Source organism: Patella vulgata, chromosome 3 (assembly GCF_932274485.2).
Source record: "Patella vulgata chromosome 3, xgPatVulg1.2, whole genome shotgun sequence".
NCBI classification, from domain to species: domain Eukaryota; kingdom Metazoa; phylum Mollusca; class Gastropoda; family Patellidae; genus Patella; species Patella vulgata.
The window spans coordinates 25,384,322-25,411,191 of record NC_065881.2 but is presented as its reverse complement, the minus strand read 5'-3'; the positions used below and the strand labels follow the sequence as shown (position 1 = coordinate 25,411,191).

Genomic DNA, 26,870 nt, shown 5'->3' with positions numbered 1-26,870 from the left:
GGACTGGCTGAAAAGTTGTAAAACTCAAACAGATAGACCAATTGGGTTGAAACATACTTTTGTCACCAACAAGTACAATCATTGAATGAATCATAGACATAAGAAATGCAATTGTATTGTTATTATTGTCTTCGTAACAGACAGCCATCATTGACACGCAATTGAAAGGACTGATTCCAACACAGATACATGCCGACATGGTCTCCAGTTTAGGATTGATGCCCCTTCTTTTTCCACGGTAAAGATTAATACCCCCGTCAGACCGGGGTGGCGTCCTTACTGCGACGCTACGGCGACGGAAAATGGTCCCATAAGCGTGGTAAAAGCGTGGTGGAAACGCCAGATATCGTGTTGTGGTCTCCATGGTCGCCGAATCACGGCGTTTGTTTTGAGCATGTACAAAACAAACGCCAGGGTTCTGCGATCTGACCTGAAAAGCTGTAAGAACACGACTTTTTTCAAGTTTGCATTTTGGGGTCGCTGTACGGTCGCAGCAGCGCAGAAAGGACGCCACTCCGGTCTGACGGGGGCATTAAGAAGTCGGTTGCGGAATTGAAGCGATCGAGGCAGTAACCATTCAGGAAAACATTACCCGGGTGCATAACATGGCGATGGCTAATCGACGATTGACCTCTCAACACATTGCCAGTGCTGTGGGCATCTCTCTCATGAGAGGGTTGAGCACATTATCGCCAACGAGTTAGGAATGAGAAAAGTTATTATTATTTGGTCTACTTGAGTCTTTCCAAGTAGTGTATAGAGTCAACTCGTTGCACTGGTCTATTACATCAGCTTCTCCACGATTTGATAAAACTATAATTGCAACTCTAAATGTGAATTCTGGTGAAATATCCATATTAATTCATAAATGACCACCCTCTCACCCTCTCCAGATTAACTAACCTAGATAATGGCGTTAAACGCCATGTCTAGTATACACAGAAACATGAGTCGTCGGTGTCTTGCTTCTTTGATTTTCAGACAGTTTGCGAATATTGTTGCGAGTTTCGTATTTCAAGGGCTATTTTCGCCTGTGCGCGCCACGTTTTGTGAGGTTATTTTCATTTACTATTCTCATTTACCTTTAATTTTAGTTTAGCTTTTATTTTAGCTGGCACTGATTAAAACTAAATTCTTAAAACACAAAAAACAAAAATTACATTGTATTCCAACCCAACTGTTGGGGCCTTCATTAACCACAACCATTTCACATATTCTAATCTCTAAATAGGAAATGAACACACAAAATTATAAATATACTTACCACAACACAAATGATTCTTGAATGCCCGTCTGAACTTGACTGACATGGCGTTGTAGAGGATTGGATTAATGGCACTGTTGATGTAGATCATGGACCGGGAAAAGAGAAGAAACCACAAGTCCATAAATTTATGTTTGGCGAACGAGTTATAGACCACCATGACTCGATATGGCATCCATAGAGTGGCAAATACTAACACAACCACAAATAACATTCGTACAACCTGAAAATATATAACAATTTAACAAAATAACTGTAGGGGGGCTTGTATCCAGATAACACTTGGGATGTTCGCCTAGCTAACTAATTATTAGTAATTAATACATCATGGTAAATATTTCATGCATGGTGGCAAAGAAGCAAAACCAAACAAGAACAACACTTGGGCCATTAGTCGCTGATTGTTGTTTGCATCTGTCGGACAATATATACTTTTTCACGGTGTAATCCACCGATTACTTAAATATGCATTATGCAAGAGCAAAATCTGCTTATTACAAGTCTTTCTTTAGGCCTGAAATGTTATCTAAATTATCAATTAGACATTAATTAACTTATCCAGACCATAATAAACCCTCGATGTCAAGGCTAGCCTTCGATGTTAGCTGGATTAGATTCCTATATGCCGCTTAACGGTCATTGATAATTAAATCAAAACAGTGGATAATCGAGACTATGCTGTTTATATTAATGATTTTAGTAATGGTGACCGAGACTATGCGAAAATTTCAGCCGCTTCGTTCTCGGCTCATAGTGGATCAATTTGACTGAAATTTTCAGCAAATTACCTTTACACTATCTAGTTTTTAACTATTATAGCGAGAACTGCCATCTCTTTATTAGGGTGACCCATGTACTCACAGAAATACAGTCCACCGCTGATAGTTCGAGACTACCACTGAAGCGTGCACATTCGCCGTGCCGAGACCAACTTTCTGACAGTATGATACTATAAATAGCCACGGCACGTGCAATTCTCTACAAATCTATCAACTATTACAGCCGTAAAAAATTTATTGTTGACGATTTTGAATAGCAGTAAAATTAAGCTTCTTGGTTATTACAGCAGATTTAGAAATTACGTTCGTTTCATTTTTTAAATCGCTTTATCATTAACTGTACCGTTAAGAGCGGCATCTTTTGGTATAGTACAAATAATATCTCTGAATCACTCGGGTTAGACAGGAACATGATACTAGCAGTAGTTTCATTTTACTTTTACAAGCTTCTTAAAACGATTGTTGAGCTACCTAACGTGCTTATTTCTAAATTCAATTTCTTGTTCTAGCTTTCTGTTATGTTTCGTAAAAAAGTAGTCTTGATTATCCCGACCTGTCAATCACACGTAGAATGGTCGATAGACTGGTTAAGCGAGACTAATTTCAAAACAAGGGCACGTAACCTATCTTTTACTCAAAAGTGTCTGGATGTTATGGACGACTCTTGGAACCAGTTTTCAGTCTATTATTTATACATGATTAATGGTCATAGCTTATTAAGTACAACATGATCGTTTATTTAGTGACTATAATTGTGTGAAACTGATTTGAGGCGTGGCATATATATAAATATTGTGGCGTAATTGTCGAGATATATGGAGATATTTATTTATGGTGGGTCACCCTATCTTTATCTTATCTCCCATAATGTATCTTTAACATTTAATTAGGAAATCAAAATATCTGCCGTAGATAATATTTCGGGTTGGATTAAAAGATGCCAATCAAAAAACTTCAGAGAAAATCGTAGATAGCGCTAGCTTGTATATATCATTTTTTGTCCCCCGCCTTTCGAAGAAACCAGGGGACTATTAAAATGAGTTCGTCCGTCTGTCTGTCTATCCGTCACTTTTTGGGAAACAATAACTCTCCTTCTAATTGAGCTAGAATGTTGAAACTTGGAGTGGGTGTTTATTAGGTCAATGCCTTGATGACGTTCGAAGATAAGATGGTTGATGCTTTGGAACACGATAACTTTAGTTCTAATTAAGTGAGAGTGATGAAACTTGATGTATAGTTTCATGGCATCAACACCTTGACTAAGTTCGATAACGAGCATTTTCTGCTCAGGGTTAGCGGAGCGTTAAGCAATTTGATCGGTTGATGGAGTTCGAAGATGAGAATTTTCTTCTTAGGGTAAGCTGAGATAAGCAATTGGATTGGTTGATGCTTTGGGACACGATAACATTAGTTCTAATTAAGTGAGAGTGGGGACACTTGGTGTATAGTTTTATCACATCAGTACCTTGACTAAGTTCGACAGTGAGCGTTTTCTGCGAAGAGTAAGCAGAGCCATAAGCAATTGGATTGATCGATACTTTGGAACACAATTACTCTCCTTCTAAATGAGGTAGAATGTTCAAACGTGGTGTAGGCTTTCATTGGGTGAACAGTAAGCAGATATAAGCAATCTGATTGGTTGATGCTTTGGGGCACGATAACTTTGGTTTTCATTAAGTGAGAGTATAGATTCATTATATCATTTCCTTGACTAAGTTCGATGATGAGAATTTTCTGATTGGGCTAAGGAGCGATAAGAAATTTGATTGGTCAAAATTGTAGATGTTCATCAGGTGAATGTCTTGACTGAGTTCAAGGATTAACATTTCGAGCTAACGCTAAGAAATTTCATTGGTCGATGCTTTGGGACAAAATAACTTTGATTCTATCTGATAAAGAGTGATGAAACTTAGTGTATAGTTAATAACCAGTTTGATTGTTTGATACTTTTGAAAACAATAAATGTGCGATTAATTGATATGTGTCATCTATTTATTTTGGGATTTCGGCGGGGGGCACCAGCCTCACTGTTGGCTTGTATATTTTAAAATCGTATCTCTGTAACTACTGAACGGAATTGAATCATTGCTGGATTGATATTTAGATTTTTAAACTTTCACAATATTGTAGTTTGCGAAGAATTACATTCTTTTTCCTGGTGAAACTCATAATGGCTTATCCGATACTGACTTATCAAACGATAAACATTCTCAATGTCAATAACCCTTGTGAAATTCAACTGAGAACACGGATCTTCAAGCATTGCCATCGAGATTTATTATTCGGTATCAGATATTTAGTAAGGTTTTAATCATGTCGTTAACAAGTCATAACAAATGTTAATTAACGGAGCTAGGTCGCTAATATTTAGGACCTAGAAATTGACACAAATGCGTCACAACGCATATAATAATGTAATATGAATGGGCAGTGTGAAGTTAGCTCGATTTTCGTTATTCGTTTTTCGATATCGGCGAATAACGAAACTCGAGCTACTCGTTTTTCAATATTGGCGAATAACGAAAAACAACTACTTGTTTTTCGATATTCAAACTTGAATCTCAAAAAAGCAGATTTAATGGAATTACATCCACAGATTATCTCCAAAACACATTTGATTAAATCAGTTTTGTAAAGCGAACAAAAGATATCATTACTGAGGATGCCTGAGCAGTGGATTCACATAAAAACTACTCTTTCTACTTGTTTTTTGATATTGGCGAATGTCGAAAAACAAGCTACTCGTTTTTCGATATTCAAACTCGAATCTCAAAAATGCAGATTTGATGGTTGCATATCTACAGAATGTCTCCAAAACACATTTGATTAAATCAGTTTTGTAAAACGAACTAAAGATATCATAAATAAGGATGCCTGAGCAGTGGATTCACATAAAACTGATATTCCTCCTTGTTTTTTGATATTGGCGAATCTCGGAAAGCAAACTACTCGTTTTTCGATATTCAAACTTGAATCTTAAAAAAGTAGATTTAATGGATGTACGTCGACAGAAGGTCTCGAAACACATTTCATTAGATCAGTTTTGTAAAACGAACTAAATATATCATTAATGAGAATGCCTGAGCAATGGATTCACATAAAAACTACTCATATTTTATCGTATTTTATCAAATGTGTTTTGGAGAAATTCTTTAGATATACATCCATCAAATCTGCTTTTTTGATATTAGCCAATATTGACAAACGAGCTACTCGTTTTTCGATATTCAGGCTTGAATCTAAAAAAAGCAGATTTGATGAATGTATATCTAAAGAATTTCTCCAAAACACATTTGATAAAATTCGTTTTCTAAAACGAACTAAAGATATCATAAATGAAGATGCCTGAGCAGAGGATTCACATAAAACTGATATTTCTCCTTGTTTTTTGATATTGGCTACTCGTTTTTCGATATTCAAACTTTAATGTCAAAAAAGTAGATTTAATGGATGTACATCGACAGAATGTCACCAAAACACATTTGTTTAAATCAGTTTTGTAAAACGAACTAAATATATCGTAATAGAGGATGCCTGGGCTGTGTATTCACATAAAAACTGCTCTTTCTCCTTGTTTTTTTATATTGGCGAATCTCGAAAAACGAGCTATTCAGGCTTGATTGTCAAAAATACAGATTTTAATGTATATCTACAGAATGTCTCCAAAACACATTTGATTATATAAGTATTCTAAAACGAACTAAAAATATCATAAATAAGGATGCCTGAGCAGTAGATTCACATAAAACTGATATTTCTCCTTGTTTTTTGATATTGGCGAATCTCGAAAAACGAGCTACTCGTTTTTCGATATTCAAACTTGAATCTCAAAAAAGTAGATTTAATGTCTCCAAAACACATTTGATTAAATCAGTTTTGTAAAACGAACTAAATATATCGTAATAGAGGATGCCTGAGCAGTGTATTCACATAAAAACTGCTCTTTCTCCTTGTTTTTTTTATATTGGCGAATCTCGAAAAACGAGCTACTCGTTTTTCGATATTCAAACTTGAATTTCAAAAAAGCAGATTTAATGGAATGACATCTACAGAATATCTCCAAAACACATTTGATTAAATCAGTTTTGTAAAACGAACTAAAGATAGCATTAATGAGGATGCCTGAGCAGTAGATTCACATAAAAACTACTCTTTCTACCTGTTTTTGATATTGAGGCTTGAATCTCAAAAAGCAGATTTGATGGATGTATATCTACAGAATTTCTCCAAAACACATTTGATTACAAATACATTTTCTAAAACGAACTAAAGATATCGTAAATGAGGATGCCTGAGCAGTGGATTCACATAAAACTGCTCTTTCTCAAAAAAGTAGATTTAATGGATGTACATCGACAGAATGTTTCCAAAACACATTTGATTAAATCAGTCTTGTAAAACAAACTAAATATATCGTAATAGAGGATGCCTGAGCAATGTATTCACATAAAAACTGCTCTTTCTTCTTGTTTTTTGATTTTGGCATTCAGGCTTGAATGTCAAAAATACAGATTTTAATCATGTATATATACAGAATGTCTCCAAAACACATTTGATTATATAAGTATTCTAAAACGAACTAAAAATATCATAAATGAGGATGCCTGAGCAGTGGATTCACATAAAATTGATATTTCTCCTCGTTTTTTTTTATATTGGCGAATCTCGAAAAACGAGCTACTCGTGCAAAACACATTTGATTAAATCAGTTTTGTAAAACGAACTAAATATATCGTAATAGAGGATGCCTGAGCAGTGGATTCACATAAAAAAACTCTTTTTTCTTGTTTTTTGATACTGGCGAATGTCGAAAAACGAGCTACTCGTTTTTCGATATTCAAACTTGAATCTCAAAAAAGCAGATTTAAAGGAATTACATCTACAGAATATCTCCAAAACACATTTGATTAAATCAGTTTTGTAAAGCGAACTAAAGATATCATTAATGAGGATGCCTGAGCAGTGAATTCACATAAAAACTACTCTTTCTACTTGTTTTTTGATATTGGCGAATGTCGAAAAACAAGCTACTCGTTTTTAGATATTCAAACTTGAATCTCAAAAAAGCAGAATGTCTCCAAAACACATTTGATTAAATCAGTTTTGTAAAACGAACTAAAGATATCATAAATGAGGATGCCTGAGCAGTGGATTCACATAAAACTGATATTTCTCCTTGTTTTTCGTTATTCGCCAATATCGAAAAAACGAAAATCGAGCTAACTTCACACTGCCATATGAATGTATATAAACTGATTAACATTCAATCATTTCTGCCTTTATTGTAATTTCTAATCAGTTAAGTTCGGCGTAATACGCCTGAAATCTGAATCGAATGGCTATTTCCAGAGACTGGTTATACCAATCTACACCGAAATTATTTATTGCGCATGCTCTCTAGATAAGAAGATAGCGTCACCGTTTGACATGACTTATGCAATATGTCTAGCCTCGTTCTTCGAGCCCCTTCTTACAAATGACGCTGAAACGCATTATGGTACACGATTCGTATACCAATGGTAAAATGTTTATCTTGTCTTAAATATTGGATATTGGAAGCCCACCTTTTTTCCGGTAAGATCACAACATCAATGTGGATTTAAATTGACAAATAATTCGTGTTTTCAATGTCGAAGAATTCGGATGATACTGAGTTAGAGACTTAGCTACTTTAAATATTCCTGTCTTCTTACACAAATCAACGACAGTAAGCAGATGTCATGTTAATGATCTCACTACATCACCATGACCTAGGAATTTACAATCACGTTATTACAATCAACAGTTTTCTTTCTCTTTTTTGTCTCTCTCTTTCGAAGAAAGCAGAGGACTATTAAAATGGGTTCGTTCGCCCGTCTGTCTGTCTTGTCAGTCACACTTTTTGGGACACAATACCTCTCCTAGTTGAGCTAGAATGCTCAAACTTGGTGTAGGTGTTTATTAGGTCAATGCCCTGATGGAGTTCGAAGTAGACCATTTTCTGCTTAGGGTAAGCAGAGATAAGCAATTTGATTGGTTGATGATTTGGGACACGATAACTTTAGTTCTAATTAAGTGACAGTGATTAGACTTGGTGTATAGTTTCATTACATCAATGCCTTGACTTAGTTCGATAATGGTGTAGGTGTTTATTAGGTCAATGCCCTGATGGAGTTGCCTGTGTTTGTTTCTGGTAATGATTGTATGTGTTATTCTGTTATGGTTTTTGTTGTTTTAGTTGAATGTTTTGATGATTGTGTACACAAACGTTTTATTGGTTAATACATATATGACCTTCTTTTAATATATACCCGTACAACCCAACAATATAAGTAGATTAGCTGTGTGATCACCAATAGGATAAGTGACATCGGGTGTTCTAGAAAGAGTACATGAGCCCCGTCGTTAATAATATGGTCTTGGATTCACTGGATTTTTCGCATGGTTGTTATGTTCTACAATAACAGCACTACATATATTCATCTAAATAAAACTGCGTGAAAGGCACTATGAAATGAAATGGGGTTTAACGTCCTACAGTTCTGCTCCGAACTGGGCTAATGAAGACGGGAAAGGCACCAAGAACCCTTTATTATAATCCCAAGTAACTATCTGAATAAACCTCTGGGTAACTCTTAATGCTGTTGTTTTTATACGCCCACATTTTCATGTGGACGTATATTGTCGTCGCGACGTCCGTCCGTCGTCACAATTCATATCCGTTTTTAACGAATCTCCAAAAGATCTCGGTTCCTTTCGATATTGGCATGTATCGGATCGAAACTTCATGGATTATGGCCCCTGATTGTACGAAAAATCATCACGTTTTTAGCTTGTGGGTACTCTAGAGGTCAAAATTTTCATCCGATTTTGATAATCTTGATATACATGTTTATAACAAAAAGATCTTGGTTCCTGTCGATATTCCTGAATAATGGCCCTTGATTGTACGAAAAATCGCTTTTTGTTTAGCTAGTTTTCAATTCATCTCTTGCAAAATATGTGTTTATATCCCAAAGAGCTCGGTTCCTTTCCATATTCGCTCATATCAGAGCGTAACTCCCTGGTTAATGACTCGTTGTCGTTCCTTCATTTAAAGAGAATTGTCAACACAATAATGTAACATATTTCTAATCACGGTGTAATAAGATTGAGTTAGTTGTATTTATTCGGTGTCCTCCCAAAGAGGTTCCGGTCTCCTATATCAGTCAGTGTAATGTGAAGTCAGAGTGGATGGCCTATTAAAAGTGTAAAGATTTTGGCCTCTACTAAACCTGCTAAAACATTTCAGGTACAATATGCGTGATTTAGAGAAGCTAGATGTACTTCCTATAATAGTTCAAAAATAGATAATGAATGATATGAATATATTAACAATTTTAGTCAGATTACGTTATCTGTACTTGTAACAAAGTTATGAATGTTTGAAGTTTTGACAGAGATAGCTATATTCCTTATTGTCAAGTACCATTGACACCATAATCAACGAAATCTCGCTTGTCAGTCATTTTATGGACAGTATCTGGAATAACTGGAATAAGTCAGATATTTATAAGTATACTAGCAGGATACCCGACCTTGTCCAGGGCCCAAATTCGCCCTGGGCTCAAATTGGTCAGGAGACAAAATTTGTCCGGGGGCCCAAAACAGCCTGAGGCCACAAATTTGATGACCTAAAACATTCACAGGGTCACGCTGGTTTAATTTGATACAACATATGTGGGAGACGAAGCGTTTTTCGCCCGCGACCCAAATTCGATGGCTTAAAACATTCATGGGGTCATGCTGGTTAATTTGATACCACATTTCGGGATGGATCGTTGCGATGAAGCGTAATGTTATCAAATCAGGCTTCTTGTTAATGTATTTACACATCCAGATTGTATCGTGTTCAATTGGTACGCATTTACATGATTATTATTATGTGATGTATTGAGAGAATTCAATTATGTATCCCTCAAATTAATAATAGTATAAAACAAATAACAATATATTCAGTTTTCACTTCCTTTGGCCACCATATTTGACAAAACTGGTTTTAAAAACGGTTTTTGCGCCGGCGGAAACGCCGCAAATACGCATACATGAAAAACGGGCTTAATAGCTACACAGACGATTTTCAGCTCACTGAAATCGTATTTAATTCTGTTCAAAATCTAGAGTATCTTCTGGCATTGAGTTGATTATGGTCTTGGGAAGTTAATTAATGTCTAATTAATAACTTATATAACATTTAAGGCATAAAGACAAACCTGCAAGATTCTGGTAATTGATTCATCTGCCCACTCATCTGTCTCATAGTGAATACAAATGTGCCTGGCCAAACACATGTCCGACCTAATTCCGTTCCGTTTTACTTTCTATATCTTGTAGTTGAACCACAAGAGTCAAATATTTTTGTGCGTCCGCATTTCAGGGTGGGTATATTATGCTGTATGTGAATCATCTGCCCACTTAACTGTCACATAGTGAATACAAATACAAATGGCGTGCACATGTCAGACCTATTTCCTAGTAGTGTGAGATTTCCACGCCTTGCTACCACGGGGTTTGGATCCGCCATTTTCTTTTTCAATCTTGAAAATGACCCTTCATATCTTTAGACGAGTGATGCGAATAATATTTAAACTGACAACGCTTAGCGGAACATTGTATAGATATGCAAAGGTTTCATTTACACCACCATACATACAATTATGTCGTATTCCCTTTAGTAATAACACATTTTGCCGTTGTATAAATGTAAACAATGTTTCCTAGGTAGCCTTCGTGTCCGAATATCTGGTATGTCCTTGACCTTATGCTAATATCAATGCGCAAAGTGTTAATTCTAAAAACAAATTTTTCATTTTTTAATTTAAACAACTGCGGAATATGATTAATTCATATCAAAATACAAATGAGTTGTCATAAGTCATGCATGAACCCATTGATGCGAGCAACACTTCCTTTGAGCGGTAATTTAACACAGAAAGGTAAATAAAAATGCAGAAAATACTTTTTGACTAATACTATCACAAGTATCCTTACATCTGGTGGTAAATCGTAATATAATAGACAATTGTGCTTCATTTGCAAGAACTGTCACATCTTTTAATATCAAAATTATTCATATGGACCGTTCTGTAAATCGATGACAAAACAGAAGGACGGTAAACCCCATTTCACTTCATTTCAAATCGATGACAATAGAACTGTCAAAATCCAAGCTATCATGGTTGCCGTTGTCAAGTGTTGGTAAATGTTAGCAAAAAGGCTTGTTTCTAAATTTTGGATAGATTATTATTCATTTACGTTAGAATAATAATCATTTTGAGGGTCTGATACAGAATTTGTTACCTAGATATAATTTTTGTGGGGCAAATTCTATGGAGTACCATTTGAAACACATCATATTTTCTAATCAATCATTCAGCCGGACTTTTCCACATTCAATAGTGGACTATTATTTTACTGTAAAACTTAGTAAAAATGTTCAATCTTTAATTGTCAGTACATCTTTATGCTTCCTGGCACAAAGTTTCAAGGGGTGAATTAAGAAGTAATACAAATGATAACAATGTTAATTCATTATAAAAACAATTGCTGAAAACCAAAAGCAGTTTCAAGGAAATTGTGATGCAGTATTTACAATATTCCATACAGATTCGAAAATTTAATCCAAATGATGTTTATGATGGTACTCCATACTAACATTCTGAAAGTAGTGCCTTGAAAAAAATGGAGGATATTTGAAAAATTAAAGGTTAATTATATGGACATGGTGTGCTAAAACAAAGATAGTTTTCAAAATTTGAAGTCTTGATGGTGGTAGTGTATATATTCAGGTATCTCTGTGAGACTTTGTGATTTTCCATGTTGAGTTGTTTACCCTGTAGCTGCGTAGTGCTAAATGGAATATTTGCTTCATATTTTCCAACGTTACAAATTCCAAAGTCATTATTTTTGATTTTCATCCATTTTTTATTGTTCAGTATCATCTCAAGCACGTCTATACACCAAAATAAAGGCACTAAAGGTGTTGTGAATGATTTTTTGAGGACCCCTATTTCAGGTGTTGTGACAATTTTTGTCACTTTACCTAGCCCTTAACGCGATGGAGCTACAATTTATAGCGGACTTTATTTTCTTAATTATTTGCGAAACTTATCAATATTCAGCTTTCCTTGACCTTCCGTTCAAGTGAGTACCCACCCCTTTCCGAAAATCGTGAAGCCGATAGTGGCAACAGTTTTTTTTCAAATTTCAAGCATTAGGACTATGAGATCATGACTCTATTCATTTTCAAATTTGGCATGAAGCATTTGGATCATAGAGGAAAAGTCCAGTTCATTTTCAGCGTTCTAGGTCTTGGACCAGCATCTAAGTTTTTCTTTTGAATTAGCTGGTGTCTTTGATAATCTCTTCTTTCCAGGCGTTGTGCGACTTTCTTAATAATATACCTAATTTCAAACTGATATTCTAAACACAGCTTACGCGTATTGATAAAACTCATTTACAAATTCTATGACGTTTGTCTGTCCACAATATTAATTAGACAATAGGGCCCAAGAGTCTGCAGCTGACGTTATTATTGACCGGACTGAGCCAAACTTGTAATGTAAATTATATAATATTGCAATTAATATTCTAAACACACGCTTCTTATAAAACAGACGAACATGGCGGGGGTTTCACGCCCATTCAACACAACTGGTCTAGTCTTAATACTGAAAGACCCATCACAAACTCCTTTAGAAAGTTTTCTGGTACCAACTTGAAGAGGACATTTCCCTGTAAATCATACTGAAAATCCCCCGAATGTAAGACTTTTGTAGAATTTTTTCTTGGCTAAGTCGTATCTAATGCACTCAAGAATGGGTGACAGATTGATATATAAAAAAGAATTATAACTTGGTAAACATTTGCTGGTTCCGTGGGAATGAGAATATCATGTTTAACACGTGATCGGAAAATTACGATTGCATCATTTGGCTTAATTAACCAATCTCTATAATTATTTACAGAATATTTGACCAATTAAGTAACTGAAGGTCCAGAACACAAAGGATACAAAACTATCATATTTGTGAGCAATCCTCAGACAGCAGCTTGGTTCTGGACGGGAAAAGATGTAGCAATTTCTATCAGCAGACTTGCTGGGCGAGTATGGCTGGATAGGGTTTGAGAGTATGACTTTATTATTGCAATCTATTGTAAAGTATGTTTAAATGTATCAAGCTATGATATATAAAATGTAAAAACGAACTGTTGCATTGTTATTCCTGGTAAGAAAAACGTTTTAACTGAGAAAACAGTAATAAGTAAAAATACACAACATGAAGTGGAAGCAAAGACAAGTGAAAATACTAGACGATCACAAGGCTACTAAGATATGTAGTAAAAAAAGACGCCTGGGTCATACGTAGGATGTGGCGATGGGTTTAGCGTGGTCCGGTCTCCACGTCTGACAAAAGACCCATGGTGCTACATATTTGATTTGGTGCCATGACCAGGGTCAACCTTCAAGGGATCTACATATTTGATTTGGCGCCAGACCAGGAATCGACATTTAAGGGGAAGAATTGTCTAGATGAAAACCCGTACAAACCAGCAACAGGAAAAAATCTGGTGGAAAAAAATCTGGCGCAAGAAAACATTTTATTTTGGTGTAAATATTCGCAAAAATGGGTAAATACATCTTTTCTGAAAAATTAAACGTGTTAAGTTGTTTAACAGATCACATAATATCAATATAAGATTAAAATTAAATAAATGTTTAAAATGCAACTGTATAGAGAATAGAATATAGGCATTCATAAGTTTTGATAGAGAGGTTTATAAACATACGACTAGCTGGGTATGTTTCAATGTAGAAAATAGGATACGTTCATGACCTGGAGTAAAATCTAATTTAAAGTGGGTATAGGGGGTAGGGTTTTTTAACAGAACCAAGGAATAATGGTAACGGATAGGCAATAAAATAAGGAATTAATGTTGTCTCGGGATCTAGGGGAAAGGCGGAGTCAAGAATTGAATTTTGCGTGATTAACGGATATAATTTTCTTGATTCCCTCTCCGCTGAATCCGCTATTTCGATATATGTTTAGTTATGTAGAGCTAATATAATTTTCAGATCCTTGTCCAAGTTTCAAAATTATGGTTTTAGTCGAGTAAAGTCTAATATAGGCAATTCAGCTTTTCAACTTGAGACTATGGTAGCTGAAACAGACCAATAGAACTCCAAGAAGAAGAACTGGTTTACCAATTTACCAAATATAGAATTTAAAGTGAAACCTGAACTTTATAAATTAGAAGTGATGTGTTATAGTATTTTGAAATTAGGACACTAATTTATTTAAAATAGAAATATGTACAGAGTAAGTGATGTGCACTTTACTCCCTCGGAACACCAGTCTATATTTAATAAACACGACGATCAGAATATACCTAGCTTTTAATTACACATATAGTTTCTTTACAGGTCCAAAACACAAAGGTACAAACGTTTAAGAGAATGACTTCATTATTGGAATATATTGCAAAGTATGCTTACGTTTCATCAGCGGCTGCCAGGCAGGATATGCCCACATTTTGAAGGGGATGAATAGAGAACGAGCTAAAAACAGAAACAATCTTTTGAACAATCAGGGGCCATAATCCAGAAAGTTATGGTCTGAAATGCGCAAATATCAAAAGGGACAGATTTTTGGAATATAAAGATATGTTTTAAGTTTTATCAAAATCGGATAAAAATTGTGACCTCTGGAGGGTCCACAACCTTTGTATTACATACTTAAACACAATTTGCATTTCGATTTTCCAGAAATTCCAATTAAACCTTCATTATGGTGTATCTAAATGGAAAAAAATTGTGACCTCTAAAGAATCCACAAGCGAAAAATGCGATTTTTCGACCAATCGGGCGCCATAATTCAGGAAGTTACGTTCGGATATGTGTGATCATCAAAAGGAACCAAGATCTTTATGATAAAAACATATATTTAAAGTTTCATCCAAATTGGATAAAAACTGTGATTTTTCGACCAATCAGGGGCCATAATCCAGGAAGTTACGTACGGATATGTGTGATTATCAAAAGGAACCAAGTCTTGACCAATCAAATTGCTTTTCGCTCCTTAGCCTGATCAGAAAGTTCTCATCATCGAACTTAGTCAAGGTAATGATATAATGAATCTATACTCAGAGTTTCATCGTTCTCACTTAATTATAACCAAAGTTATCGTGTCCCAAATCAGATTGCTTATCTCTGCTTACCATAAGCAGACAATGTTTATCATCAAACTAGATCAGGGCATTCACCTAATGAACGCCTACACCAAGTTTGAACATTCTACCTCAATAAGAAGGAGAGTTTTTGTGTTCCAAAGTCTCGACCAATCAAATTGCTTATCGCTCTGCTTACCCTGAGCAGAAAGTGCTCATTATCGGACTTAATCAAGGTATTGATGTGATAAAACTATACACCAAGTGTCCTCACTCTCACTTACTTGAACTAAAGTTATCGTGTCCCAAAGCATCAACCAATCAAATTGCTTCTCTGTGCTTACCTTAAGCAGAAAATTCTCATCTTCGAACTCCATCAAGGCATTCACCTAATAAAGACCTATGCCAAGTGTGAACATTTTAGCTCAATTAGAATGAGAGTTATTGTGTACCAAAGTCTCTACCAATCAAATTGCTTATCGTTCTGCTTACCCTGAGCAGAAAATGCTCATTATCGAACTTAGTCAAGGTATTGATGTAATAAAACTCTGCACCAAGTTTCGCTACTCGCACTTAATTAGAACTAAAGTTATGGTGTCTCAAAGCATCAACCAATCAAATTGCTTATCTCTGCTTACCCTAAGCAGAAAATGCTCATCTTCGAACTCGATCAAGACATTGGCCTAATAAATACCTACACCAAGTTTGAACATTCTAGCTCAATTAGATGGAGAGTTATTGTGTCCCAAAATGTGTGACGGACAGACAGATGGACAGACGGACGAACGAACCCATTTTAACCTCTTATAGTAATTAATTATCAGATTGTACTGGCGGATATTAAATGTTTCTAGCGTATGACTTTTCTTGTATTTTATAAAAAAAAACATAGTTATTATCTAATATAAAAACGATGATCTAAGCTCTTGATAAATAAAATACAACGTAGAAGAAGTGTTGTTCAGAGAATGCATTTCATATATTACGATATGAGTCACAATTAACATTTAATACAATAGAGGTTAACCAGCGGCTGCCAGGCAGGATACGCCCACATTTTCGAGAGATGGATAGAGAACAAGCTAAGAAGAAAGTGATTTTTCCAACAATCAAGGGCCATAATTCAGGAAATTACAATTCGATATGCGCAAATATCGAAAGGAACCGAGATCTTTGTGTTATAACCTTACATTTCAAGTTTCAACAAAATCGGATAAAAATTGTGACTTCTATAGGGTCCACAACTTTCATATACCCTATTTTTACGCTATTTGAGAACGAAGGAGCGGCCATTTTATCTGTCAATTTTGGGCCGATTTTCACGAAATTCGAACTCAGTCGTGCTTAGGGTGTAACGGTGATATCATATAGTCCGGTGGCTGAAGGGGGGGAATCGCCACCCGAGCTGTGAATTTATGAGACCAAGTTTTTCTAGACCAGTTTTTTGCGTAGATTCCGAATCTGGGTGGTGATCAGGCGTTTGAGGGGGCGTTTTCGAGATATAGGGGGTCAAATGTCTACAATTGGGGGGGGGGGGCTGATGTCATTATGTTGACGTAATATATTAAAAATACATAAATTTCTAAGACTGCCCATCTATAAATAAGTGTTTAAGATGCTCCTGGACAACTGCTTTGATTTGTGGGGAGATGGGGTGGGGACAGCAGGTATAAGGTGTGTGTGTGGAGGGGGGGGGGGTCATTATGTTGACATAATATATTAATAAAACATAAATTTCTAGGGCTGCCCATTTTTAAATAAGTGTTTATGATGCCCCTGGACAGCTATTTTGATATGTGGGGAGGTGGGGTGGGGGTAGCAGGTGTGCGTGTGTGGATGGGGGGGGGTGTAAATTTGGCGGGGGGGGTGTGTAAATTTGGCGGGAAGTGAGTTCACGTTCATGATTTTCTTAGAGCTTGGTAAAAACATTATTTTTAATTCCACTGCACATCTCTAAATATGTGTATACGATTACCGTTGTATAGGGGAGGGTAAATGTATTTTGGGGGACAGAAACCACTTGGTTCAAAATTGACCTGAAAAGTGTTTTCTCGAGTTTTCGTTCAGTGCCAATATCGTCATTCAAAATATTAAATTATAATGGTACTTTTCGAGAGATCTGGAAATTTACATAAAAAAACACATGTTTAGATATTAGTTTATTCTTATAATATGTGCGGGATAGATATCCTCTTGATGGCTGATCAACGGCCTGCGTATATCCTTTGGATATGCTTCAGTTACCCATTCATCTTGTTCCATCATTTATTTTGCAACCTGTCTCCATATTGTTGCAACATAATTATTGCGTTTAATGTGCAGCAAAAGACTACTTGGGCAAGATGGTAATAAAGAAAGAAAGTTTTGTTATTTTTCATCACAATTAAAATTTCTCCAGAAGATCTTTCTTCTAGTGTCATCTACAAACAATTTTTTCTAAACCAGCAATTACGTCATCAGAAGCATCATTTGTCTATCCCAGCTCTTTAAAAATTCTTAGAAAGTTAGGATTATCTTGAAAAAGAAAGACAGATAGTCATTACCACTGAAAGCATGTACCGTAGGCCGAGATATTCTCGACACTTTCAATACTAATCTTGATTGGATCAAAAATATCAAGATTAGTATTGAAAGTGTCGAGAATATCCTAGAACTGACAACCTATCACAAGGACACCAAAATATCTTACCTACTCCTCTTCGCATTGCAAATTAATGGAGGTGCTGAAACAAATTGTATTTTGCATTCTTGCTCGGGCGAAATAGACATCCCAATCATTCTCTTCGCAAACGATGATCCAAATATACAAATTTTGATCGATAATGAGACGGGCAATAGTGGACAATATCGCGAAAGACGACTTACATCACTAGATGACGCTAGAAAAAAGATTTTCTGGGTGAAAAAATAACAGACCTTTCTATATTACCACCTTGCCGTATACGTGGTCTTTTGCTGCATGACTGGAATGAAATTTACCATGTGAATTGGTTCCTGAAGCATATCCAAAGGATATGCGAGCTGTTGGCCAGCAACCAAGAAAATATTTACCTCGCTCATAGGAACTTTTGATTTTGAATCTTCTGATGAAGACTAATAAGAATAAACTAACAACTAAACATATCTCTGAGTTAATGTGTTTTTGATTTACATTTCCAGATCTCTTGAAAAGTACCATTATAATTTAATATTTTGAACGAAAACGCTAACGAGATACCACTTTAAGCTCAATTATGAACAAAATGAGTTCTGTCCACAAAATACCCGTTGCCACCCGCCATCACCCGCACCGCCCCCCCCCCCCCACGGCGGCCACTCACCCCGGCGTCACCCCCATACAATAGGAATCTTATAAACATATTTAGAGATGTTTCATCAAGCTCTTAGAAAATCATCATTTAAATCAACGTGAATTCATTTCCTCACCAATTTTATCCCCACCCCACTTCCCCACCTCCCCATAAATCAAAACAGTTGTCCAGGGGCATCGTAAACACTTATTTATAGATGGGCAGTCCTAGAAATTTATGTTTTATTAATATATTATGTCAACATAATGACATCACCCCCCCCCCCCCCCATTGTAGACATTTGACCCCCTATATCTCGAAAACGCCCCCTCCAACGCCTGATCACCAGCCAGATTCGGAATCTACGCAAAAAACTCGTCCAGAAAAATTTGGTCTCATAAATTCACAGCTTGGGTGGCGATTCCCCCCCCCCCCCCTTCAGCCACCGGACTAATAATACGGTTTTTTAAATCGGATAAAAATTGTGACCTCTATAGGGTCCACAACCTTGATATACCATATTTTTTACGCTATTTGAGAACGAACGGCGGCCATTTTGTCTGTCAATTTTGGGCCGATTTTCACAAATTCGAACTCAGCCTTCCTTAGGGTGTAAAGGTGATATAATAATACGTTTTTTTAAATCGGATAAAAATTATGACCTCTATAGGGTCCACAAGCTAAAAATGCGATTTTTCGTACAATCAGGGGCCATAAGTCAGGAAGTTACGGTCTGATATGCGCAAATATCGACAGGAACCGAGATCTTTGGGTTATAAACTTAAATTTCAAGTTTCAACAAAATCGGATAAAAATTGTGACCTCTATAGGGTCCACAAGCTTGATATACTATATTTTTACGCTATTTGAGAACGAACGGCGGCAATTTTGTCTGTCAATTTTGGGCCGATTTTCACGAAATTCGAACTCAGCCATCCTTAGGGTGTAACGGGGATATAATAATACGGTTTTTTAAATCGGATAAAAATTATGACCTCTATAGGGTCCACAAGCTAAAAACGCGATTTTTCGTACAATCAGGGGCCATAATTCAGGAAGTTACGGTACGATATGCGCGAATATCGAAAGGAACCGAGATCTTTTGGGGGTAAACCTACATTTCAAGTTTCGTTAAAATCGGATAAGAATTGTGACCTGTAGAGAGTCCACAAACAATTGTGGACGGACGGGGCGACGGCATAATACGTCCACATGAAAATGTGGGCGTATACAAATGTGTCTGGGTGTTAAAGGATTACCAGTAGTAGTATCTGATATACACACGACACGATGGGTTTTTCAGCGTGTCACAGTAGAAAAACGGAGGGGCTATAAAGCATAACCCCTATTGTAATAATTTGTCCACTGTAGTAATATAAGGCTTTTTAAAAAAAATCTGTTTCTGCTATACAGCATAGCCTATAATAAAATTCGATCATTGATTTTTTTGTACGACATAATACATAAATTATAAGTATTACAATAGTGGTTCTTAAGCTTCCAGGACAACTTGACCATGATACATCACATTTCACATGTTCTGCGACAGCTATAACAATCTTTTAATACGTTTTTCTAATATTATTAAGAAGTGTCATGTTGTTCTTATACTGGCGGGAATGTGAACTCTTGATTGTGCCAAAAATAAAGACGAGCGCTGAATGATTTTAATCGATTCCATTATTACTAGCCCACAGATCCATTACTTAATCTGATATATACGTTTGTTTGGGATTTTCGCGTATTGTGTCTTGTCCGTAGATTTGTTTTGTGTAATTATGTGTGGTGTCGTCCCCCTGCACTTACTATTAGATTCGCATAACATACGAAAAGAAATGATGGCAGCTTTTGCACGCTTGGTTTTTGACATTTCATTGTGTTTTTCGGTTTGATGAATACACGAACCCAGACCAACTAGCAATCGCATGTGATTTCCACGTAGGTAACTAACGTACGAAAATTAAATGGTAGCTGGCTTTCTCTGCAGGTAGGGTGTGTCTGTAGTTCAGATTGGTGGTTTCCCTAGAGTGAGAAAAGTGTGCCTTCATAAACCTGATACGTCATGGTCTCCATGAATATTCTCTTCTGGACAAAATTCATTGAATTTTGAACGGTAAATTGTCACGTCGGTAATCCATAAAACCCTAGGTGGATTTTTAGTATGATGTACAGGGAACTTCCCTTTACATGTTGGTACCAAAAAACCTTCCAAAGGAATTTGTGGTGGATTGAGCCCCATATTGCCGTATTTTGACTAGACTATTCTCGTACCTTTGGGTGGAGAAACTGAAACTTTCACCTTACCCCCGTGTCATCTGAAAAGTTAATTAGTTGACTTAGTTGAACAGACTTATATTTTTTGTGAACCAGTAAATCAGAGTATTTTTATTTCTTTGTGATATCTGTTTGTCAAGGAGTAACAATTATACACGAATTGCACTTGTATATTATCATATCTGCCTTAAATGGCATGTGTCTACAAGTACCTGTTCATGGCACTATGTCTCGCTAATTACTAGATTAGCATAAGCCATACAATAACATATAGACAAGTTAATCAATCCTAGTTTGGTTGTATTCCTACCCACGCTGGTCTTAAAGACCAACTCGAGAGACCAGGATGTAATATTCTAAATATTTTTTATCGACTTATCGGTTTTCTTTCGTCAGGATGAAGAATTCTTGATAATAATTATGATTTGTAAATACGATCAGTGTAAATCGGACAGTCTGTTATGCCACTCAACATAGCTTACCAGCACGTCTTATCGGTATTCTTTCCTCAGGATGAAGAATTCTTGATAATAATTATGATTTGTAAATACGATCAGTGTAAATCGGACAGTCTGTTACGCCACTCAATATAACTTACCAGCACGTAAATTCATGCCCTCTTTGTGAAATGGGTCCCAAGGTATATTTTAGTTGAGCGAACGTTTTTATTGAACAATGTGCACATGAGTCTATTTTCCAACAAGCAAAGTTTGTCACTGCGAAAGTTCTCATCAAGCAAAGCTGTCACGGCAAAAGTGCTCATGGCGTGTACGTTCGCCTACGCCAATTGTTGCAAGGGCGGGATGGCAGTGGGCAGCACAAAATATTACAAACGATACAATACATTTTGCAATCATTCGCTGAACAGTGGGTTTCTATTCGTGTGCTCAGGAAATGATATATCTTACACACGCACATACACTGAACCGAACATCCACGCATACACTAACCAGCAAAAAAAACAACGTCAGAACGATTTCAAAATCAGAGGCACTTTAATCAAATCATTCTAGAAAACGACTTACTAAATGGATCAAAGTAATTTTTTGTTAATAGTATGTTGACACATTAGTGATTATAATTCATCACATTACGAGAAGGTTTAGAGTCTGAACACAGTCTATACATCAGTATCTGGTGTGTCCACCGCGAGTATCAATAACAGCAGCGCAGCGTCTGTACATGGAGTGGACCAGACGATTGATGAACGCCTTTGGCACCTAGAAGCACACTCTCAAAAAAGCCTGGCACAATCCATCGGCTGTGTTTGATCTCGGTACCACGTTGTTAAGTCTCCCCTGAATTGCATTTCAAAGATGTTTCATGGGGTTTAAGTCCGGACTAAGTGCTGGCCAGTGCATAACGTTGACACCGTTCTGCTGTAGAAAGAGAGAGAAATCGGGTTTAACGTCCACTCGACACAAACTAGGTCATTTCGGGACTAACATATGGTTTAATTTTATTTCAATAATTCGCTTGCGCGTAGGGGTCTTTAGCAGTGGGAGGAAACCGGAGGACCCGGAAAAAACCCCACGAGGTTGGACAGGCGACCCTACTCCTTGTCACGTACAACCGGGGATTCGAAACCACGCCAGTCGACTCAATGACAGACTTTATGATACAGCGCGCGCACGCTAACCATTTAGCCATCCACCCCCACCACCCCTCTGCATTAGAAAGTCCAGAGTAACTTTGGTGGTGTATGGTGGCCCATGGTCGCAATAGCGTTTTGGGGGTTATTTTTTGTATTTCATTTAAAATCATAAAAAATAAAAGTAAAAAAAAAGAAACATTTTTTTTTCTTTTGTTTTACAAAATAAAAAAAAATCTTTTTAAAATTTAAGAAAAAAAAAATATTTTTAAATTAAAAAGAAAAAAAAATATTTTTAAATTAAAAAGTAAAAAAAATCTTTTTAAATTAATCTTTTTAAATTAAAAAGAAAAAAAAATCTTTTTAAATTAAAAAGAAAAAAAAATCTTTTTAAATTAAAAAGAAAAAAAAATCTTTTTAAAATTTAAGAAAAAAAAAATCTTTTTAAAATAAAAAAAAATCTATATAAAAAAAATTAATAAAATATTTAAGATTAAAAAAATCTATAAAAAAAATAACATTTTAATTAAAAAAAAAAAATAAGTGAAATAGAAAAAATCAAAAAAAGAATTCTGCACGGGGCCCATCGTCGTAATAGTGTCTTGATTATCCAGACTCAGTATAAAATCATTCGACTCGAGTGACCAGAAATACCTCGTGGCCCATTGTTGCTATAGTGTCTCGATTATCCTATGTGGCATAACTCAAGCGACAAGAAACGAGTTTGTAGTTATCTCCCCTTCCGAAAGGAAAAAGGTAAACAGACATCAACACGTGAAACACAATTTTTCCACCCATGACGTCTATGGACTTGGATATATGTATTTATACATATGCAAGTCAATAGAAATGTATAATTAATAGACTATAGAAGCCTAGCGTCATTTAGACTAGTTTATCCAGTCTAACTAGAACTAGGCCTACATACATAATGACGTTTGAAGTCATTGACTTTAATGACACCATTCGGCCTACTAGTGCGCAAGGCCTATTCTCCCCTCAAAAGGCTTATGTAATGTTTTTAAAACACTTGGTCTCCCTGAGGTCGAATTTCAAAAGTAGTTAACAACTTTAAAACTAATCCTCGAAGTATAGGCCTACTACTACTAAGTAGCCGGGGGGGGGCGAATGGTTAGCACGTGCGCGCTGTATCATAAAGCCTGTCATATCATAAAGCCCGTCATTGAGTCAACTGGCGTGATTTCGAATCCCCGGTTGTACGTGACAAGGAGTAGGGTGACCTGTCAAACATCGTGGGTCTGTCGTTCAGATTATCCTGTGTGGGATCTATGAAGAACGTATGGTATAGACTCGAGCGACAAGAAACCAGTCTATAGTTACCTCACATCAAGGCACAAGTAATTTTAACTAAAATCTATTAAAATTAAATTTTAAGTTACAATCGATCTTCGTGAAACGCATAAATTTAAAATTTCACTTTGATTTTAAAATCTATGTTAGTGATTTTAGCTTCAGTTTTTGTGAAACCCCTGCTCTCCCTGGGGTCATCGCTAGTCCCCCGCTACGACCACAGGAACGGGTAAGAGGTGCGAAAGTGCGATGGCGGACAACATCAATTTCAAAGACAAAATAGAGCATGATAGCCTACGTGGACTTCGTCTGGGGCCTGTTTTACTAAGATAAAATTCAGATTTTAGTATTTGATTGGATAATAGATAATATTAGATTTATTTTAGTGCTTAGCTAATCAAAATTGAAATATCTACAATTATGTTGACGTGAGATAACTACAGACTCGTTTCTTGTCGTTCGAGTTTATACGTTCTTCATAGATCCCACACATAATTATCGAGATACTACTGCAACAATGGGCCACAAAATGTTTCTGGTCGCTCTAGTCTAATGATAGCTGTATACTGGGTCTGGATACTCAAGACACTATTGCGACGATGGGCCACGTCGGGAATTATTTTTCATCTTTTCTTTTTCAATTTTTTTTTTCATTTAATTTTTTTTTTAATATTATTTATTTTTTATTTTTTTTAAAATATATTTTATTATTTAGATTTTTTTTTTTTTCATTTTAAAAAGATTTTTTTTTTTAAATTTTTAAAAAAATTTTTTTTTTTTTTTAAATTTTTAAAAAGATTTTTTTTTTTAAATTTTAAAAGATTATTTTTTTTTATTTTGTACTAATAGTTTTATTATTTTAAATGAAATACCAAAAATAACCCAAAAAACGCTATTGCGACCATGGGCCACCAGAGTGGTGTCATGCTGGAAAACGTGCAAAATGTGGTATGACGTGGGGTCCGAGACCTTGATCGATGTAGCGCACTGATTTGATGCCGCCTCCTCTCCCTGGTCCAAGATTTTGGAACACCACAGGACCCACTCTCTGGTTCAGGCCGATTTCACTCCAAACCATTATGCTTGGACCTCCACATGAGTCTCATTCCATGACATATTGGTCAGAATAACGCTGGCCACGTCGACGCCATATTCTGGTCCTGCAGTTGATACGCAATACCGACTCTCATGTGTGAACAGAACGGTTCCCCATCGCCTGTATCCCAAGTTCTGATGTTGTTGGGCAAACTGTAGACGTTCAAGTCGATGGCGAGGGGTGGGGATCGGTCCACGGTAAGGTCTATGGAAAGGGATGTTCTCTCTTGTGAGACGTCGGCCCGCTGTATCGGTACTGATGAGTCTTCCGTGTATTCCCACTGTGTGACGTGCTGTCTCAGATGCCTGTGTGAAAAGATTCTGCACGTGCTGTCGCACAATATTGCGGTCTTGTCGCCTTGTGGTAACCCTTGGTCTACCAGTTCGGGGGCGATCATCCGTGGTGTTGGTGGCCCGAAAGCGTTGCTGAAACATGTGATGGTCCGAATATTGACCTGGAAGTGATTGGCAACGGCTTGGGCAGTGTGGCCCGTGTCGAGTCTTCTAAGCGCCGGGTTGCTCTGAGCTTTCGTGGGTCGTGGCATGCTGCTGACGTTGTAGTGTGAATGATTCAACCAGGTATGGGTGGGGGTGCATTTTATAGGGCTGGTCCCGGTGAACAGCACGTGCAGCATGAGTTACATGAAAATCATGAAGAACACAATACCAGGTACTGTAACACGCTGTGTATACAGTTTGTTAAATGGGCGATTTATGGAGATCATTTATCATTAAACTATGGAATCTGGGAACATATATTTAATGCGCTTTATCTGCATATCAGCTAGTCAGGTTGCGTTTTTGAGAACATTTCCTGGGTTCAATTCTGTGTTTGTGAAGGAGCCTTATTGCTCAGGTAAAGATGGGGATGTATCACAAATATTTGGCAAGTTTTATACAATGCGTCTATTCAGAGTAACATACCAACCTGACGTTCTTTTGCTGCTTAGTATATGAAGAGCCTAGAGCACAAAGGGCATATGTCCTTGGATGGCTGAATGGTTAGCGTGCGCGCGGTGTATCATAAAGTCTGTCATTGAGTCGACTGGCGTGGTTTCGAATCCCCGGTTGTACGTGGCAAGGAGTAGGGTCGCCTGTCCAACCTCGTGGGTTTTCTCCGGTTTCCTCCCACTGCTAAAGACCCCTACGAGCAAGCGAATTATGTAAATAAAATTAAACCATATGTTATTCCGAAATGACCTAGTTTGTGTCGAGTGGACGTTAAACCCCATTTCTCTCTCTCTCTCTCTCCATTTTTTCACTTTTGAGAAAATTGGGGAAAACTGATTTTTTTATATTTATGGGCTGAAACCTTTGCAAATGGTTTGAAATAGTCTGTAGTATATTTCTTTCATGAAGACTAGCAATATTAATGGTAAGACTGCCTTAATAGAGGGTGGGGTGAGGAAAATAAAATTGGGTTATGCACAAAGGGCACAATTCATGACTTGTGACCAATATGCACTAAGATAAGGGTGTACTTAGTGCATAAAGGTAATAATTCATGTCTATGAATTGTGCCCTTTGTGCACTTATACAGGGGAAAATGAACAATATTAATGATACCATAATATAAACTGCCTTGTTTGCTTTATATCAGCATTCTTTTGTTAGGCAAAACAAGCTGAGGGATGTCAGGTATAATGCCTAGCACCAGATTGCCACCAGAATCCCTTAAACTGGTTTTGCGTATCAAAGAAGGTCGATTCTGCATAAACATGAATACAGTCTCTGGTTTATAGTATACCCGTATCCAGTGTCATTAAGCAATACAAAACTAAGCGAATTCTTTTAAAATTCAATTTATTTGATAAACATTTTATCAGCAAACACATGAAATTTTTTATGGGGACATATAAAAGCATTCATCAAACAGTGGAATAACAATCACAAAATGCCATAACTTGAAATCACGGAAGACTTTAGAATACATCCAACATCAAACAATGATATAGGCCTATGTATAATGTGTTTAAGCCTAATAAAATGTCGAGAGAACAAACCCCTACTCAAGGCCTCTGAAATGAGTACAATAACAAACATGAAATAAAAGTCATGCTATCAAAATTTGTATGTGCTAC

At 36.5% G+C, this 26,870-nt stretch overlaps 1 protein-coding gene across 1 annotated transcript in view; it reads right to left on the bottom strand.

Moving 5' to 3' along the window:
* The window catches only part of LOC126814781 (thyrotropin-releasing hormone receptor), an 85,218-nt gene that overhangs the window by 11,077 nt on the left and 47,271 nt on the right, over window positions 1–26,870 (bottom strand). The window contains exons 4-5 of the mRNA XM_056099683.1: window positions 4,578–4,603; window positions 1,265–1,487 (exon numbers count right to left, since the gene is read on the bottom strand). Of these exons, the coding sequence (XP_055955658.1) occupies window positions 1,265–1,487; window positions 4,578–4,603 (249 nt within the window). The remainder of the gene's footprint in view (window positions 1–1,264; window positions 1,488–4,577; window positions 4,604–26,870) is intronic.